Below are 18,229 nucleotides of genomic sequence, written 5' to 3'. Positions count from 1 at the left end.
ACCTGTAGAGCCAATAGTCCAGCCATCGCAGCTCCCTACCACCAACCAGCCAACCATCTCCAGCTGGACAAAAGCATGGATCCAGAGATTCGAATCTGCAATGGACGAGGACATGCTCGAAAGCATGATGGGGGACTTCATTGACTTAGCATACGACATCAACGGTTTAAAACCTCTAAATCTGCACCCAACCACAAGTAGAACCCGGAATAACAACCACAACAGAGGTAACCAAAGCCAGTCAGAAGATGGCTTCAATGCAAGTTTCATACAAAAATGCTACAGGATCAACAGAAAGAAGGCCTTCGACATTATCATAGGTGGCAACCGGAAATTCTGCGACATCCCTTCAGACCGCATTGAACATCACTTCAGGTCTGTATACAGTAATCGCATTGACTCTCTGTCTCAATTCCCAATTTCCAATAATAGGCCGACTCCGGAAGATAATGACCCGCTGAACCAGCCCTTCACTGCGACGGAGGTGGCAACCCGACTCCAAAAAGGAAGGAACACGGCACCAGGGCCGGACAACATTAGGTACTGCCACTGGCGTAAAGTGGACCCAAACGGTCACATCATCTCAGCCGTCTTTAACGCCGTCCTTCGTACGGGACACATCCCGCACTCCTGGCGCAGCTCTACAACAATTCTTGCGTTCAAAAAAGGGGACCCGAATGACATTAACAACTGGAGGCCGATAACACTTTCAACAACTCTAGGGAAACTCTATGCAGCCTGCCTGGCAGACAGACTCCTTCGTTGGTGTTCAAAATACAACTGTTTCTCATCAGCCCAAAAGGGCTTTATGAGCCATGAAGGCTGTCTCGACCATAATTTTACTTTGCAGACTATCATCCAAGACGCACGTAGGGAAAGAAAGGAGAGCTACATCGCCTGGCTGGACTTTGCAAATGCCTTCGGTGCAATTCCCCACGCTACGATCTGGGCAAGCCTTAAATGGATGGGCCTCCACCCAGATTCAATCAATCTGATCCAGAGCCTTTACAACGACTACTCAACACGTATCCGCACCACCGAGGGTTACCTACCACCAATACCGGTTCACTCAGGCGTCAGGCAGGACTGCCCAATCAGCCCTATCCTGTTCAACCTCACCCTCGAAGTAGGCATCCGCATGATTGAGGCACTTGATCTGGGCTACAAACTCTACGACAAAAATTTGACGTCCTTGCCTACGCAGACGACGTCGTCCTCATAAGTAGCACCCAACAAGGGATCAAACAACAACTTGACACCCTCCTAAGCTGGGCAAAATGGGCGGGCATTTCTTTAAATGCCAACAAATGTGCCACTCTCACGGTACTAGGTAAGTCCCATTCCACAGGTACCACCACACTGGACATCAATGGAGCTGCAATTCCAACCCTAAAACCCAAAGACTTCTACAACCACCTAGGCATCCCCACAGGTTTCGCCACTAGCTGGACCTCCAGCAAAGTGACCGACAACGTCCTGAAAGAGCTGGAGCTTATCCACTTCTCCAAGTTGGCCCCATGGCAAAAACTTGATGCTGTTAATACTTTCATCTTGCCAAAACTGACATTCCACTTAACTTTAGGGACTACAGCCAAAAAGAAGATGGACTCAATCGACCGTACTTTGAAAAAATTCGCCAAAAGGTGGTTGAACCTACCACAGAGGGCCAGCTCAGAGGTTCTTTACCTGACCTATAATCAAGGTGGGGCTAATTTTTTGCCTTTAAATACCTTTGCAGATCTTGCACAAGTGAGCTATGCATTACATCTCTTCCAATCTCGAGACGAACGAATAACAAGCACTGCCACCAGCGCACTCAAAACCGTAATAAAAAAGCGCATCAGAAGAGAACCGTCCATCCAAGATATCTGCACGTATCTCAACGGTTCGCTTGACGAAGAATTTGGCCTTCGTTCCCACGATATAAGATCAACGTGGACCCGTCTTCGCTCAGCCACTCGCAGACTGAGAAAGCTTTTTCCGCTAGAATGGACCCCAGGTGACGACATCCCACTGCTAACGGTAAATGGAAACGCCATTAAGAAGAACAGTGCCAACAACATCTTGAGCGGGCTGGTCAGACTACAGCACTTATTGAACCTCCACAACAAACCCGACCAGGGGAAAGCATATAAAATCACATGTGCAAGCAGAGAGAGTAACCATTTTATGAAAAATGGTAAGTATACCCAATTCGCCGACTGGCGCTTCGTACATCGTGCACGCCTAAGCGTCGTTCCCCTGCACGGCCACCGTCGTTACGGTAATCTCTCTAAAAAGTGCAGGAGATGCACTTACCGCAACGAAACGCTGGCGCACGTCTTGTGCCACTGTTTACCAAATATGCAAAGCATAACCAGAAGACATAATAACGTCCTGTACTGCCTCGCAAACGCCTTCGACTGCAAAGATGGTGAGCTTCGCTTAAACCAACAAGTTCCAGGCTTTTCAGAAAACTGTCGTCCAGATTTCGTTTACATAACGAGGCAAGTAAGGAGGCAACAATAATTGACGTCACCATTCCCTTCGAAAACGGGGATGATGCTTTCGCCAAAGCCAGGGCCACTAAAATCGACAAGTACAAAAACCTGGTATCACATCTACGAGGTAAGGGGTATAACACCTTTTTTGACGCATTTATCATAGGTACATTGGGAGGATGGGACCCCGCCAACGAAGCTGCTATCCGACGACTGGCCATTTCAAGAAAATACGCCACCGTTATGAAAAAGCTAATGGTCAGCGATACGATCCGGGCAAGCAGGGAAATATACATCCAACATCTAAATGGAAATAACATCAACAACTTCAACTACCAACCAAGAACAAGCCCACGACAAGAAACTCAAAACTAATATCTACTTTGTATTCAATTGGCAGGCACTGTGCCCATGGTCACGCGCCACTGTACATACTGTACATATTGTTACGCGGTCTATGTCAGGCTTGGAGCCCTTGTTAAATCGCGTTCTTTCCACTTTTTGTCAACCTTGTGTATTATTTTGGCTGGCGTAGTGCCCATGGTCGCGATTTTTCCGTCAACTCTAGTGTTGACTTGTTCTCAATTTATCTACAATATACCGTGCTCTTGTAAAATAGTATTATAATTTTAATAAAAGTTTTTAAATCTGTTCTTATCAGCTTGATATCTGATAGGGCCCCCATCGGGGGCCTTCCAAATATCATCTGATTTTTGGAAACAGGCGGGGAACGGGGGCTTGCTCCCTCCCGGCCACGGGTTGCCCGAGTATTGCACTACATCTCGGGATAGCCCACCCCCTTTGGGGGAAATAAATAACCAAAATTAGAAACAGACACAAATTAAGAAGAGAAAGAATTATTTCTCAACGTAATGTTTCTCAAGCTGATAAGAACAGAGTTGAAATAATTTTATTACAAATATTTTTACACTCCCTGTATTTTATTTGATGTGGCAGAATCGAACAATTAATACTACATGGCGGCAAGTAGTCACTGTGCAGCGATTAACAAATAAACATTAAACAACGAGGAAGCAAAAAAATTATTTCCCAAAAAATTCGAAAAAACCAATTTTTTCGAAATTTTCGATATGCAAAAAATCGAAAACGGAATCGGCTGTTTTCGTACAATAGATACACACGCTTGTAACTTTTTCGGAAGGGGAAAACAATTATATACTCGGACTTGCATCATTACCACGATTACGCACCGGGACGAATGCCGAGGGCGTTTTCCTCCCTCTGGCTACTGATGGTCGAAAGGATTATTTGGCACCTATCTACACTTTTAATTGCGCTATCCAGTTACTTCCAGAAGCTTTTATCATCTCACCATTCTCCTCCTTGCCTGATTTTTTGCGCAAAAACTGCTCCGTACGAAATGACGTCACCGAGGAGGACATAGGAAATGAAAAGGACGTCTCCACACTTAGCACGTCGGCACTTTTGATCTGTTTTTTATTGTCTCTCGCCTTATCGGCTAAGATCAAGCCTTGTTCTTGTGTACCTGTCTTGGTGTTTTTGGGTGTTTTCATGCACCCAAGTCAGCACTCTCTCGTCTTAGCTTCTTAGGTTTTGTTGTAACCTAGGAAGCGCCTTTTTGTAAGGTTTCCTTACTTAAAGAAGAAGTTCAGGTCTCTTCTGTGACTGAACTTTAACTAAAGTTAGAAAAGTTTTTATTTCCTTTCTGCACTGGAGGAACCTGCCTGTGCATTCTAGCGTATTTGCGGGGAAATCCGGGTCAATATCCCCACGGTTGACCCCATCTTTACAGTAGGGATCTCCTATTTTTCTATACCCATGGAGGGTATATCCTCTGCCGCTTGGGCGGATTGCGACCCAATGGAGGTCGCAGGACCAACCGAGGGTGTGTATAGGGTAGTTGAGGCTAGTGTAGCTTTTTCCCATGTTAGTGATGTTAAGTTAGCTAGCTCAGGCAAGGTAGTTGTTAAGTCTACTCAGCCTGCTCCTAGTGGAGCTCCTAGGCATGTTGGTGCTTCAGTGCAGCCCACTTTTAAGGGAGTTAAGTTGGTGGGTATGAAGTCTGCAAAGGCCTGCCAGTCAGGCAGGAGTTTTGGCCCCTAAGGCCAGCTACAGTAAGATAGCTAGTGGGACTGCTCCCACCTCTTCCGTTTCCTCGTCAGCTTCTGGGCCCTCAGTGTCCCAGAAGCCTAGTTTTGCAAAGGTAGCAGCACGTTGGGCTCCTGCAGCCACTGTGTCTGCCCATTCTAATAAGTTTTTCAATACGGAGCAGTTGAATGTAGGAATTCCTGCTCAGCACAAGTGTGCCAAGCCTGCCGTCCTTAACGGCAGAATGCGCAGGGTGCTTAGTGCCCATGTAACCGTTCCAGAAGGCTCTACCGTTGACGAGATTTTGGACGGCATCGAGCGCACCCTTGCACCTGGGGAAGTCTCCCGGTTTGCGCCCATGGGCAAAGACCGGTACTTCGTTGGGTTTAGGTCGACCGAGAGTCGCCGCCTCCTTGTCACAACAGGTTTGTGGTCAAAAATGTCAGGGTTTTCCCTGTCCCTCTGGATGAGGACATAACTACCGTCTTCATCCGGTTTCTTCCCCCGGAAATGGACCTGAAGGCAGTTCGCCTGTTAATGGGCCAATTCAGGGCTGTGAAATCTGTGTCGATGTTAAAAGTCCCGGGCCGCCCACATATCGACACGGGCACAGTCAAAATATGTATAGAAGTGAAGAGGCAAATCTTCAACATAATCTATTATGAGGGTGTGCCCCTGACCTTGGGTTATAAGGGCGTCGAGCGCATTTGCCGACGCTGTCTGGAGCCCGGTCACGAGCAGAGGGACTGCAAGGCTAACCTCTGTAAAAATTGTCACAGCAGGTTTCATACTGCAAGATCGTGTCCCAAACCTTGTCAAGTTTGTTCGGGAGATCGCAGTATTCTATCCTGTGTTTTAAAAGGTACTGTTGAGGAAGCTGCGGCTTCTGACAACATTGAGATGGAGGTGTCTGTTGATGCCTCTGTCTCCGTCTCGCCTTTTCTCAACCTGCAGGAGGCCCAAGCTGCTCCACCGGTTTTGGAGGAAACGGTCCCAGCTCTGTGTATGGAGACTGGCTTAGACAATAAGGTAGAGGATAAGATAGTCGATAAGGAAGTTGAGGATAACTCTAAGCTAGATCAGCGGGAGCAGTCCATTAGAAGAGTGAGGACTACAAATAACTCTAGCTCTAAAGGGAAAGGTAGTGAATCCAGTGGTGACGAGTCCACCGCTGTTGGTTCTGAGGTTAGGAGTAGCAAGCTGGTTCGCCGCAGTAGACGTAAGAAGAAGGCCAGAGGCTGGCATGTCCTCCGACCCAAGTACGAAGGAATACTAACCCCCTAACAACAACATGTCACTTAAAATACGTCTAGCATCCCTTAATTGTAATGGGCTTCGGTCCATTCCCCGGCAATTATTTCTTGCGTCCCTTTTACCCTCCCTTCAGCTAGACATTCTAGCTTTGCAGGAGACGTATTTTGAGAACATGCGAAGGGTTAGGGCCTTTAGGCCTAAAATAAGGGGCTATAATAGCTATTATAGCTTCTCCAGGGGTAGGAGCGAAGGAGTTGCACTCCTCGTCTCCTCCAGTATCACAGTCCAACAGTTCGTCACAGACAGTGACAGACGTTTAGTTTGTTTGGATATTGTAAAAAACAAAAAAACTGCTAGGGTTGTTTGTATTTATGGCCCCACGAGGTCTAGCTTACGTTCAGAATTTTTCCAAATTCTTGGCAGCTACTTGGCTACCAATAGGGACATTTTTGTCATTGGTGATTGGAATGTGATCCTCCGTCCGGACGACAAGGAAGGAGGTAGCTGGTACCCTGATAGTTCTAGAAATAAACTCGAAGACCTCCTTAGTAATTATTCCCTCAAGGATGTGCAGCTTACTGTTTTGCCCGGCCACTCCATCTTTACTTGGTGTAATGGCAATGGCTCTATTAAGTCGAGGTTGGATAGGATGTATTCTAACATCCCTTCTTCTGCTTCGGACTTTTCTGTCCTACCTCTCTATTTCCAAGGGGCTCGGTTCTCGGACCACTCCCTGGTGATGGCCACTTTCAATCTATCCTGTTCTTCGAAACGTAACCGTTTCCTCCTCACCCCGATATTCTTAGGGATGAGGAATTTCTGTCCAAAGCAGACATGCTACTAACCAGCATGCTCTCACTATCCACTGTCAGCCTAGAGGATTGGTGTCGGACCAAGGGGAAGATCCTCCGCCTTGCCCGCTCAACCGATAGGCGCCTTCGCCGCAGAGAGGCATTGCCGCTTGCGGATTCTTCAACGCTTCTTGTCTGACTGTCGCTGCAGCAAGGACAATTCTGGATACATCAAAGGTTTAGTCAAACAGGCGGCTTCGGCCAGCATCTCTGCCCTTTTGACTAGTCGTCTCGAACACGCCCATGAAAGGTATAAGATCTCCCGTCTTAATACCCCAAGGCGCTTTGACTCGAATTTTTTTGGCCGTTATAGCAATGACAAGTCTAAAACTAACGTTCCCTCCCTTTTAAAGCACGATGGCACCTTAACTACCGACGACCGAGAGATTACCCAGGAGTTCTTTCGGCATTTTTCACAGTTCTTCGCCTCTGATCGTGTTGACTCATCTAAATGGGAAGACATGACCAAGGCAGTTCCTACTGCTTATCTTCACCCTTTTCCAAATCTGTTTTCCCAGGATTCGGTGAGATTGGCCATTTCTGCTATGCAGGCTGGCAAGTCTCCCGGTCCTGATTGCTTACCGACTGAGTTTTATAGAGTCTTTTCTGATAAATTGTCCTCCCTTCTGCCCATGGTTTACAAGTCTCTGTCTCCCGATGACCCTAGTATATCAAAATTCAACTTGGGACAGCTCTCTGTTCTTCCCAAGTCTAATAACTGCACAACCGTCCACCATTTTCGGCCTTTAACGCTTACTAACGTAGACTACAAGATCTACGCGCGTATATTTACAACAAAATTGGTTCCTCCCTTGCCCCGTGTATTGTTAATACCCAAACAGGAGGTATTCCCAATAGATGTATATTAGATAATCTTAGTTTTATTAGGCTACTTAGTGAGTATTGCTCAAATAGGAAATGGCCGTTAGCTTTGCTTTCGATTGACCAATCGAAAGCTTTTGACCGTGTTGATCACGGCTTTCTTTGGCATGTTTTAAAAAAGTATGGTTTACCTGACGAGGTACTTTTGGCAATCAAAATTATGTATGCTAAGGCTCATTGCCGCATTAGTGTTAACGGCCATCTCTCCGACCCCTTTCTGCTTGGAAAGGGTGTCAGACAGGGGTGTCCTCTCTCTATGTTTCTTTTCTCCCTAAGTATCAACACCCTCTTGGGTGAGGTACAAAGGGATTTCAGTATCTCAGGCTACCCTATGCCTGGGTACTATAAAGCGGACTACTACAAGTTCGTGGCCCATGCGGATGACGTCACTTTTTTTGTGAAAGACAATTGGGCAATCTCCAGAATCTTTGGCCATTTTGACAGATACTGTCAGGCCTCTGGAGCTGTCATCAACAAGGACAAGTCTTCTTTTCTTCCACTTGTTGGTTCTGTCTCCCTTCCTGCCTGTTTTTCTTACATCCCTGTGAGCCGTAGCGTTAAGATCCTAGGTTTATATTTTGGTGCCGACTCAGCCAAACAAAATATAAAGGAGATCGAAGTTAAAATAAGGGAAAAAATTTCCATTTGGTCGGGAAGCTATCTCTACTTTCCCAGTAGGATAGCTGTCTACAAAAACATTATGTTTGGCATTTGTGTTTACTATGCCTCTGTTTTTGGCCTGGATGCAGGCTTCAGGCATATTAATCGACTCCTTTTTTGTTTTGTCTGGGGCAACAAGCCCGAATGGGTTAGTAGAAATATAATGTATAATACCAGAGCAAACGGTGGATGGGCCATGTTTGAGCCCACCCTCTTTTCTGCTGCTGCCCAAATTAGGCAGTTGGTCCTTGCCCTTAGTTCCCGCGATCACCCAGTCAGTAAGCTTTATTGCTTCTTTCTTGGGTATCGCCTTAAGTTGCTTTTACCTGATTACAAGGTAAATCTTATGCCCAAAGTGCTGGTTCCACCACCCTTTGTGAAAGTATGGTGCACGCACCTTTTGAATCTGTCGCAGTCTAATAATCTTCCCACTGTTAAGACTAAGGCTTGCGATATTTATCGCCACCTTAGGCCCGACATCCCTCTATTTCTTTCACCGTTAGTCACTCAGGCCCAAATCGATTGGGCCACAGTTTGGCGCAGATGTTTTGATGGGTTTATACCCGAACACTGTGTCGAACTTCAGTGGAGAGCTCTGCATAACGCACTCTCCACCAGGGTTAAACTCCGGTCTATCGGAGTTTACGTTCAGAGTGAAAACTGTCCAATGTGCGACTCTTCGCCAGAAACGGCAGCACATCTTTTTTATTTCTGTAGGGTAGCGAGGAAAATTTGGGGTTGGATAACCCACCTCCTCGGACTGCCCTTTCTGTCACGTGAGAACGTAGTTCTTCACATCCTGTTTAGCAAAGGCACCACCTCTCCCTACGTGATTAGTCTCCTTATTCACATGGCTAAACACGAGTTGTGGCTGGCCAGGTGTAGGAAGGTGTTCAACCACAAGTCCACCACCCACCGCCTCTTTCGTACCAAAATCCGAGAGGCTTTAGTGCTTAAGCTCCTCTCGGACTTTCAGTCTCTGCCACGGGCAACCTTTATTTCTTTCTGGGATACCCCGAACCAGATCCTATGGGTCTGGAACGACGGTAAACCATCTCTCAATTATATTACATCTATCTCTTAAGTGCACAGTAGTGATAAGCTAGTGTAGGCTATCATTAGTTTTATTTTTAAGTCCTGGTTGTAGGGAAGTGGATTCCTCTCTTTAGCCAGTTGGGCTGCCACTTCCCTTTCGTTCTCTTTGTCTTACCACATCCCTATGCCTTTTCTCATAGGGATGTGTTGTTAGCTTTTTTAGGGAGTTTCTTCCTCCCTGTCCATCTTATCCAACGATTCCCCTGGCACCTGTCCAGTGGGATAGGATACTGTTTTTTTTATGTCTTGTGGCCGTTGACTCCCTTACCTTATGGTATGTGTGACGAGGCAACAACCACTGTTTTATTTCTGTTAGTTCTTCTATCCTCGCAATACAGGGAACGGCCTTTTTAACAAAGGTGGGGGCCCTGTGCGGCGAGGAGGTACTGATTCGAGGATTAGACAGTTATTGCGGACGCAGATGGCGGTCTTTCGTCATCTCGCAGGGGATTATTTCCCCCCGTATAACATATATGAGACTCAGTATCTGTTCTTATCAGCTTGATGCTCTGGCATTAAGCTGATCACCTCCTGCAAAATTCACCGACCAGACTCCAAGCCACCTGCTCCCCGGGGGTAAGTATCTTTTTTGGTTTTTCTTTCCTGCCTCTTCTCGGTTCTGCTGGAAGAGTGGCCTGCACGGTTTAAACGCATCGCGTATTTGCTGCTCGACCAGCAAAACTTTTCTATCGCCTCACTGGCCTTAAGCTGGTGAACGCACTAGTCTCTTTCCACTACTAGTGGAGCCTAAGGGTCTACCACTAGCAGTCTTTTTTCCTCTTCCAGCTTCCCTTGGTTGGTTGCTTCTGCGCCCCATGAAGTTTTTCATCCCCTTTCTTCTATTTTACTGCACTTTGGTCTTGGCCATGCCCCATAGCGACATGGAGGTTACCCTGTTGGTCTCGCTACGCCCACCTTACCATTGTCCGCATTGCCTTCCTGTGTTTCGTGATTATGTGGACCACAATGGGCTAGCCAGGCACGTTCGCTGTATTTATCGTGGGTTCCTTACTTTTGAATGTCGTGCCTGTCACCTCAAATCTGATAATCTAAACGCCCTAAAACAACATCAAGCAAAAAATGCCTCCTGCGCCAGCCAGATCTCGGTGGTTTCTCCTAATTCTACAAGGGACCCCAGACCGCATGAACGTCTGCCGAACCAGACCAGTAGATGCCGTCGATGCACCTGTTCCCGGTCTAGCTCCACCATTGAAGAGGTCTCTCAATCGGCTGTTTCATCCCCACAGTCTTGCTTCTCCACTCTTTCTCCAGACCAGCGACGTGTGAGACCTCCCAGGCAAACAAGATTTGTCCTCCTGAACACGTCTGCCCAACTGGCCCAGGTTAGTGAGGAAATCACTCCCACCAGTCTCTCCTTTTCACAGCCTGATCCAACTCCTCCTCTGGCCACGAGCGACCAGTCTTCAACTCTGACCCGTCGTCGCCGTCGACACCGTCATTCCGAAAGTGTCCGGTCTACGGCCCCCGACACCGTCACCATCCACTACAGCAGCAGGCTCACCGGCTCCAGTGACCTCCATTCCCCCTGCAACAACTGATTCTGTGTCACCATCTCCGCCTTGTCATCCCGTGACTGCAAGTCAACCCTTGGTCTCTCAGGAACCTTTGTTCTCCACAGCTCCTGCCGCTGAACACCAATCAAGCGACTGCCCCCCTGGCTCACCTACTCCACGCCCGGTACCAAAATGGGTCTCTGCCTGGGAAGATCGTTTAAATTACGCCACGGATGAAGACATGTTAGAAATCATCCTGGAAGACTTCATGACCCTTGTCTACAACATGTGCTCCATCGTGCCCACTAACCAGCGTCGCATTATCCAGGCCCCTTCGTCGCAGGGGCCCCCGGCTGCCGAGGCCAGCTATATTCAGAAACTCTACCGCGCCAACAGGAAACATGCCTTTGATGTCATAACAGGAGGTAGGTCCTGTTTCTGTAAAATTGACAAGAATATCATCTACTAGTATTTCAGTAGCTCATGCGCCACCCCGGATACGCCTTTGGATCCGATTGCCATCCCAGCTCCCCCGCCAGCTTCTCTAGAGGACCCACTTGACCACCCGTTCACCTCCTCGAAAGTCGCCAGCTGCCTTACAAAAGGCAAGAACACTGCTCCTGGCCCGGACGGGGTCCGCTACCTGCATTAGCATAAAGTTGACCCTCAGGGGATAATTCTAGCGTCAATCTTCAATGCGGTAAAATGCATCGACTACATCCCGCTGAGCTGGAGATCCTCTTCCACCATCTTGGCCCACAAGACGGGCGACGAGCACGAAATACGCAACTAGAGGCCTATTTGTCTAATAAACATAATTTGCAAACTCTACACGGCTTGCCTGGCCGATCGCCTCCTTCTTTGGTGCACGGCAAACAACCGCCTCTCCTCCGCCCAGAAGGGCTTTCTGCATTTTGAAGGGTGTCTTGACCATAATTTTTTACTGCAGTTGGCCATACAGGATGCCCGCCGTAAACAAAAGAACTGCTTTGTGGTATGGCTTGATGTGGCAAACGCCTTTGGATCCATTCCACACTCGGTAATTTGGGAATCCTTGCGTTGGCATGGCCTGCACCCCGATGCCATCACAACCATCAGCCGCCTGTATGATCGGCTTTACCACCAGAGTCCGAACCAGTGAGGGCTTTACGCCTCCCATCCAGGTCCATGCAGGAGTGAGACAGGGGTGCCTCATCAGCCTCCTTCTTTTCAACCTGGCCTTAGAACCAGCCATCCGCCAGATCCAGTCTCTCAAAACAGGCTACAACTTATTTAACCACAACATTGATGTGCTCGCTTATGCGGACAACATCGCTCTGCTGAGTAGCAGCGCTGCAGGGCTCCAGTCCATGTTAGCCTCCATAGCTGCCTGGGCGAGCATCTCGTTCAACACCCACAAATGTGCCTCCTTGGCCATTCCAGGTAAACGGAACACTGCCAATACTTTGACTTTCACAATTAACGACATTTCTATCCCTAGACTCTCGCCTTCAGAGTACTACAAGCACTTGGGAGTTCCCACCGGCTATGCAAGGAGCAACACTGCGGCAGAAGTGTTCGACTCTATTCTACAGGACGCTGAAAAACTAGACACATCACGTTTAGCCCCATGGCAGAAAATTGATGCCCTAAACACCTTCGTTTTGTCTAGGCTCCCTTTTCACCTCACGCTGGGCTCCACTCTGAAACGTACCCTCGACAGAGTTGATAAAACCACGAAAAAACTGGTGAAGAAGTGGATGGGCCACCCGCAACGTGCTAGTCCAGAAGTTGCTTTTCTCCCATACGCCCAGGGTGGAGCAGGGGTCATGCCCACATCAGCCGTCTCTGACATTGCCCAGGTCAACCACGTCATTCACCTATTTGACTCTATTGATCCGACTGAATCCAGCATTGCTATGGGCGCTCTCCGCTCAGTAGTCGAGCAGCGCATCAAACGTCCCCCCTCTCTCACTGACTTATGCCAATTTTTAAACAGTTCTCTTTCAGACGACCTTGGATACACAGACTTCTCGTCTACTTGGACGCGGCTCCAGATGGCTACACGTCGCCTTAGGAAGAAAATCAACATCGAATGGATGGACACTGGCTCGGACACACCCTCCCTCGTTTGTAACGAGAACGTCGTTAAGAAGAAATACTGCCATCGCAATCTTAGCAGACTTCTAAGCTTCACCTTCTTGGAGAGCTTACTCCGTAAGCCAGACCAGGGTAAGGTCTTCCACCTTACAGCTGGCAACCCAGCTAGTAATCATTTTTTAAGCAACGGGCATTACACTCGTTTCGCCGATTGGCGTTTCGTGCATCGAGCAAGGTTGAGTGTGGTTCCCCTTCAAACACTGAAACGCTTCGGATCCGGCCCAAAGAATTGCCGCCGCTGCGGATACGCACAGGAAACCTTGGCACATGTCCTATGCCATTGTCCGCCTAACTTTTCTACCATCACGAAGCGACATAATGCAATCTTAAACAGATTAGTCAGGGCCTTTAACCAACAGGACGCTCAGGTATTTGTCAACCAATGCCTTTCCGACTACGACGTAAACTGTAGACCTGATTTGGTGATCCTACATAACCCTACCATGACGGCGACAGTTGTAGATGTGGCCACGCCGTTTGAAAATGGTAAAAATGCGTTCAACCTTGCTTGCCAGGAAAAGTTACAAAAATATCAGCACCTGGTGAGCCACCTACGTGGTAAAGGCTACGATACCCACATCAGTGCCTTCCTTGTGGGAGCCCTTGGAGGTTACGATGCAGAAAACAAAGCCACTCTCCGCAGACTTGGAATTGGTAAAAACTACTCTAGACTCATGCGCAAGCTCATGGTCAGTGACGCCATTAGATGGAGTGGCGAAATCTACCGCCAGCACCTAACTGGCCGACGTCCCTCCTAATCTTTGTAATTTTATCAGGCTCGTGCCCTTGTAACCGCGTCCACTTTGTGTTTAGAAGGCTTGTGCCCTTGTCACTCGCGTTTTCCTTTTTGTCTTGGCTGGCTTGTACCCTTGTCACACGTTACTGGGCTTAGGTCCTATTTTACTCACCTTTGGCTGTCCATTGCCCAGTATTCTCTCACACATAGACTGGTCAAGTTTACCAGACACTATGTTTTATTTTCTGTTTGTAAGCATCTCTGTACATATGTTTATCGTATTATCTAATAAAGGCTTTTTTAAACCTGTTCTTATTAGCTTGATATCTGATAGGGCCCCCATCGGGGGCCTTCCAAATATCATCTGATTTTTGAAAACAGGCGGGGAACGGGGGCTTGCTCCCTCCCGGCCACGGGTTGCCCGAGTATTGCACTACATCTCGGGATAGCCCACCCCTTTGGGGGAAATAAATAACCAAAATTAGAAACAGACACAAATTAAGAAGAGAAAGAATTATTTCTCAACGTAATGTTTCTCAAGCTGATAAGAACAGAGTTGAAATAATTTTATTACAAATATTTTTACACTCCCTGTATTTTATTTGATGTGGCAGAATCGAACAATTAATACTACATGGCGGCAAGTAGTCACTGTGCAGCGATTAACAAATAAACATTAAACAACGAGGAAGCAAAAAAATTATTTCCCAAAAAATTCGAAAAAACCAATTTTTTCGAAATTTTCGATATGCAAAAAATCGAAAACGGAATCGGCTGTTTTCGTACAATAGATACACACGCTTGGAACTTTTTCGGAAGGGGGAAACAATTATATACTCGGACTTGCATCAGTACCACGATTACGCACCGGGACGAATGCCGGGGGCGTTTTCCTCCCTCTGGCTACTGATGGTCGAAAGGATTATTTGGCACCTATCTACACTTTTAAATGCGCTATCCAGTTACTTCCAGAAGCTTTTATCATCTCACCATTCTCCTCCTTGCCTGATTTTCTGCGCAAAAACTGCTCCGTACGAAATGACGTCACCGAGGAGGACATAGGAAATGAAAAAGACGTCTCCACACTTGGCACGTCGGCATTTTTGATCTGTTTTTTTATCGCTTCTCGGCCTTATGGCCAGACCAAGACTTGTTGGACAGATAAGTGCTTGAAATAGCATGTCAGCTATTTTTGCTCTGTAAGCCCATACCGAGAAGGGAAGTCAGCCGTCGATTTAGAAGCTACGAATGGATGGTGTCTGTTCCTGCTGAACCTCTTTGGATAGTGCCTGCCTGGATCGTCTTTGGTGCCCGATTGGTCTTTTGAAGTTGTCCTGCCTGTTGGATGCTGCCTGAATCGATGACGGGATTGGTGTGATTGGACTTCGTGGACGCTTAGGATTTGGACTTAGAACTTTCTGCTGGCTGAATTGATTGGACATTGGACTTTGTGGTCTTCTCCCTGTGGAAAAGGAAAGTGAAATTAGGACTTTATTTTGTGAGTATTGAACTTTGTTTTTTGTTCTCTGTTAGAATGGCGGAAGATAAGGAAGCCATGGAAGATAGTACAGATTGGATATTATATGAGAAATTAACTGTAAGGATGAGTGCAACAATTGATGTTGATTGGGAAACATTCTTGCCAACAATGTTGGAAAAATATGGAAAAGATATAGTATGTATTGATATACTAAATAAGAGAAATTGTTTGTTAACAATTGAGGATTTTGATGTTTTCTGGGCCGTAATGAAAGGACATTGGCTATGGAATGAAACAGAGATTGTTGCAATCCCTTTAAAATATCAGATTAGAAAGCTAACGCTATTTCATGTACCATATAAAGCTGAGCCGGCTGTTGAGTCGGTTTTGAAAGAATATGGGAATATTCATAGTATGGAGAGACAGAAGTTTTCGGATAAATATCAGATAGCTACAAGAAAGTTAATTGTAATGATGACTGTAAAGAAAGAGGTTCCAAATTATATAAAGATGGAAGATAAGAAAATTAGGGTTCAATACCCGGGAGTTAAGTGGCTGTGTGCAAATTGTTTGGCAGACAGCCATAGAGTTAGAGAATGTCCAGAGATAACATGTCATAAGTGTGGTGGTAAAGGCCACAGAAAAAGAGATTGTATAGAGGAAAGGGAAGAATTGGTAGAGAAAGAGGGAAATAAAGAGAGTTTAGTAAGTGAGGAGGAAATAGGAATGGAAACAGATAAAAGTCAAGTAGAGAGTTCAGAAATAGTAAAAGAAAGTGTAGAGAAAGATTTAAGTGTGGTTAATAAGGGAAAAAAAACTAGTAAAGAAAGAAAACGTGATAGGGAGAGTACAGGTGGCGAAGAAGTGATTAGAAAATCAAAAAGAGTAGCGGAGAAAGATAAAAGATTTGCGGGAAGAAAAAAGATTAGTGATAAGTTGTGGAAAGAGTGGAAGGACTCTGGACCAGATAAATGGCCCAAGATGTTCTTTTTACGATGTGCGGGTTTAGTTTATAGAAAGTCGTTGGAAGAATTACAGGCAGAGGTATGGCGTCCGGAAGAGTTTTGTATGTGGAAAGAATATATATGTAGCGCTTCGCCGCTATTAACTATATGTATATATTTATGTATTTTTTTTTGTTCGATTGTTCTATTTATATGTTTGTTTTTTCGTTTATGTCGCGTCGCGTATATGTTGTTGTATCGGGTTTTAGATGTGACGCACAGCCATTTTGTCGTGTACCGTACCGTCTGTTGTCGTCATTGCTGTGCCGTGGTTTATGATTGGCTATTTGGAAGATCACGTGGGAGGAAAAGAAAAAGCTCCCGGATGGTGGGAGATATAAACAAGTGACTTCCATGTGTCGAGGCATTTTCATTTTTCTCTTTCGTGGATCGGGGATCTGGAGCGGTGAAGAGACAAGAGAGAAGGATTCGAAGCAGAGCAGCCGATCAGGAAGAAAAAAAAAATACAAGAACCAGCGAGAAGAATCTCATTTCGTAACAACGTGTCCCACGAAATACGGCGACGGTATCTACCATCTTGTAAATGTTTGTATAGTTTTTTAAGGTTTAATCACGTATTAGTTTTAGTCTCAGCGCATTAATTTACTGTTGTAATCGTAGTGTTATTGTCATCCTTAATTTTGTTAAGAACGCTGTTTGCCTGTTTAAATCAGGCGATCAATCCCCCCTTTTTTTGTGTGTGTAATTAATAAACCTTTGTTTTTAAATATTAAAATTCACAGAAGCAATCACAAAACCTTGTGTCTTCTTTTAACGTCCTTTTCGCACTCGGGAAATAACTGTCTTTACGGCGGAGTCGACCTTCTTTTGTAGGCTACTCTTCCGCCTCAATATGTAAAACACGGTTAAAAATATCCCCAAGGCTTTCGGCACAATCATTAAATTTAATTTACAAAAAATATAATTATAATTAAAAATTATAATTAAAACATGCCAGGACAGAATTCATACTTTAAATATTAAAATATTAATATTAAAATATTAAATTTAATGATTGTGCCGAAAGCCTTGGGGATATTTTTAACCGTGTTTTACATATTGAGGTGGAAGAGTAGCCTACAAAAGAAGGTCGACTCCGCCGTAAAGACAGTTATTTCCCGAGTGCGAAAAGGACGTTAAAAGAAGACACAAGGTTTTGTGATTGCTTCTGTGAATTTTAATATTTAAAGTATTGAATTCTGTCCTGTGCATGTTTTAATTTATAATTTTAATTTATAATTATATTTTTTGTAAACCTTTGTTTGTTTATCTATACGCTTCTATTGACTATTCATTTCCACTTTCTTTCATACCCGCAAACCACGTGCTTGTGGAGTCTACAATATAAATGAGGAAGATAAAGAAAGAAAAAAAGACTATAAGACAACAGTTAGAAAGGTGTTTATCTCGGTTTAAAAAGGGGACTTATGGGTTTAGAGTGTTTGCTGGAACTATAATTAAAGTAGGAGCTGATAATTAGTGAAATTTATATGTAAGGCTTTTGAGAAGTGACTGATTGTTTTGTATTTTATTGATTGTTCAGGTTAAGTGTTTTTTGAGAAATTTTAAGGTTGATCCCTGTTGATCTACTTTTCGCTTATTGGGTTTTGTCGGAATTTGTTTAGATGTGTTTACTTACCTGTTTTAATGTTTATGCTATGTGATATTGATATTGAATACTTACCTGTTTATTTTCTGATGTGCTTGGAGGTTACGTTTTGATACTGGTGATGAAGCATGATTATGTTGTTCCTGAAAGGAAATTTAGTTGTTTTAGTTTGTTATAATTTAATGTAATACTTACCTTGTTTGTTGTTTGCTGTAACTAACCATACTGTGGTTAGAAGTTGTTATTTGCGTTATAATGTTAAGTTTCTGACGTTGCTCCACTCTCTTGAGCCCTGGTTTGTGGTCCTCAGGTCGCTTGCTGTGGCGGCCTGTTGATTCTCAGGTAGAGGGAGTGGATGCTGGATACGGGGCCAGGGCGGCTGTCTAGCGGTCCCGGGCCCGTGTCCGTAAACTTTGATACCACAGTATCTGTTAAGTGATCTTAGCCAGTCACTA

General features: G+C 45.5%; 1 protein-coding gene and 2 non-coding genes across 3 annotated transcripts; all 3 read left to right on the top strand.

Annotated features, from left to right (window-relative positions):
• The first annotated feature begins 3,095 nt into the window (after window positions 1–3,095).
• Window positions 3,096–3,281, top strand: LOC136974056 (U2 spliceosomal RNA). The gene has a single exon (XR_010880589.1). It is a non-coding gene; the product is annotated as a U2 spliceosomal RNA (small nuclear RNA).
• An 8,589-nt stretch (window positions 3,282–11,870) lies between these two features.
• On the top strand, window positions 11,871–13,703 carry LOC136974012 (uncharacterized protein T26G10.4-like). The gene has a single exon (XM_067268779.1). The coding sequence runs from the start codon at window positions 11,871–11,873 to the stop codon at window positions 13,701–13,703; it is 1,833 nt and encodes a 610-aa protein (XP_067124880.1).
• Window positions 13,704–13,948: 245 nt separating this feature from the next.
• Window positions 13,949–14,140, top strand: LOC136974052 (U2 spliceosomal RNA). Its single transcript, XR_010880587.1, has one exon. It is a non-coding gene; the product is annotated as a U2 spliceosomal RNA (small nuclear RNA).
• The last annotated feature ends 4,089 nt before the right edge of the window (window positions 14,141–18,229 follow it).

The sequence above is a fragment of the Centruroides vittatus genome, unplaced genomic scaffold (assembly GCF_030686945.1).
Source record: "Centruroides vittatus isolate TY-2023 unplaced genomic scaffold, ASM3068694v2 contig_337, whole genome shotgun sequence".
NCBI classification, from domain to species: Eukaryota; Metazoa; Arthropoda; class Arachnida; order Scorpiones; family Buthidae; genus Centruroides; species Centruroides vittatus.
The sequence above is the reverse complement of the archived record's forward strand: the minus strand, read 5'-3'. Positions and strand labels throughout refer to the sequence as shown.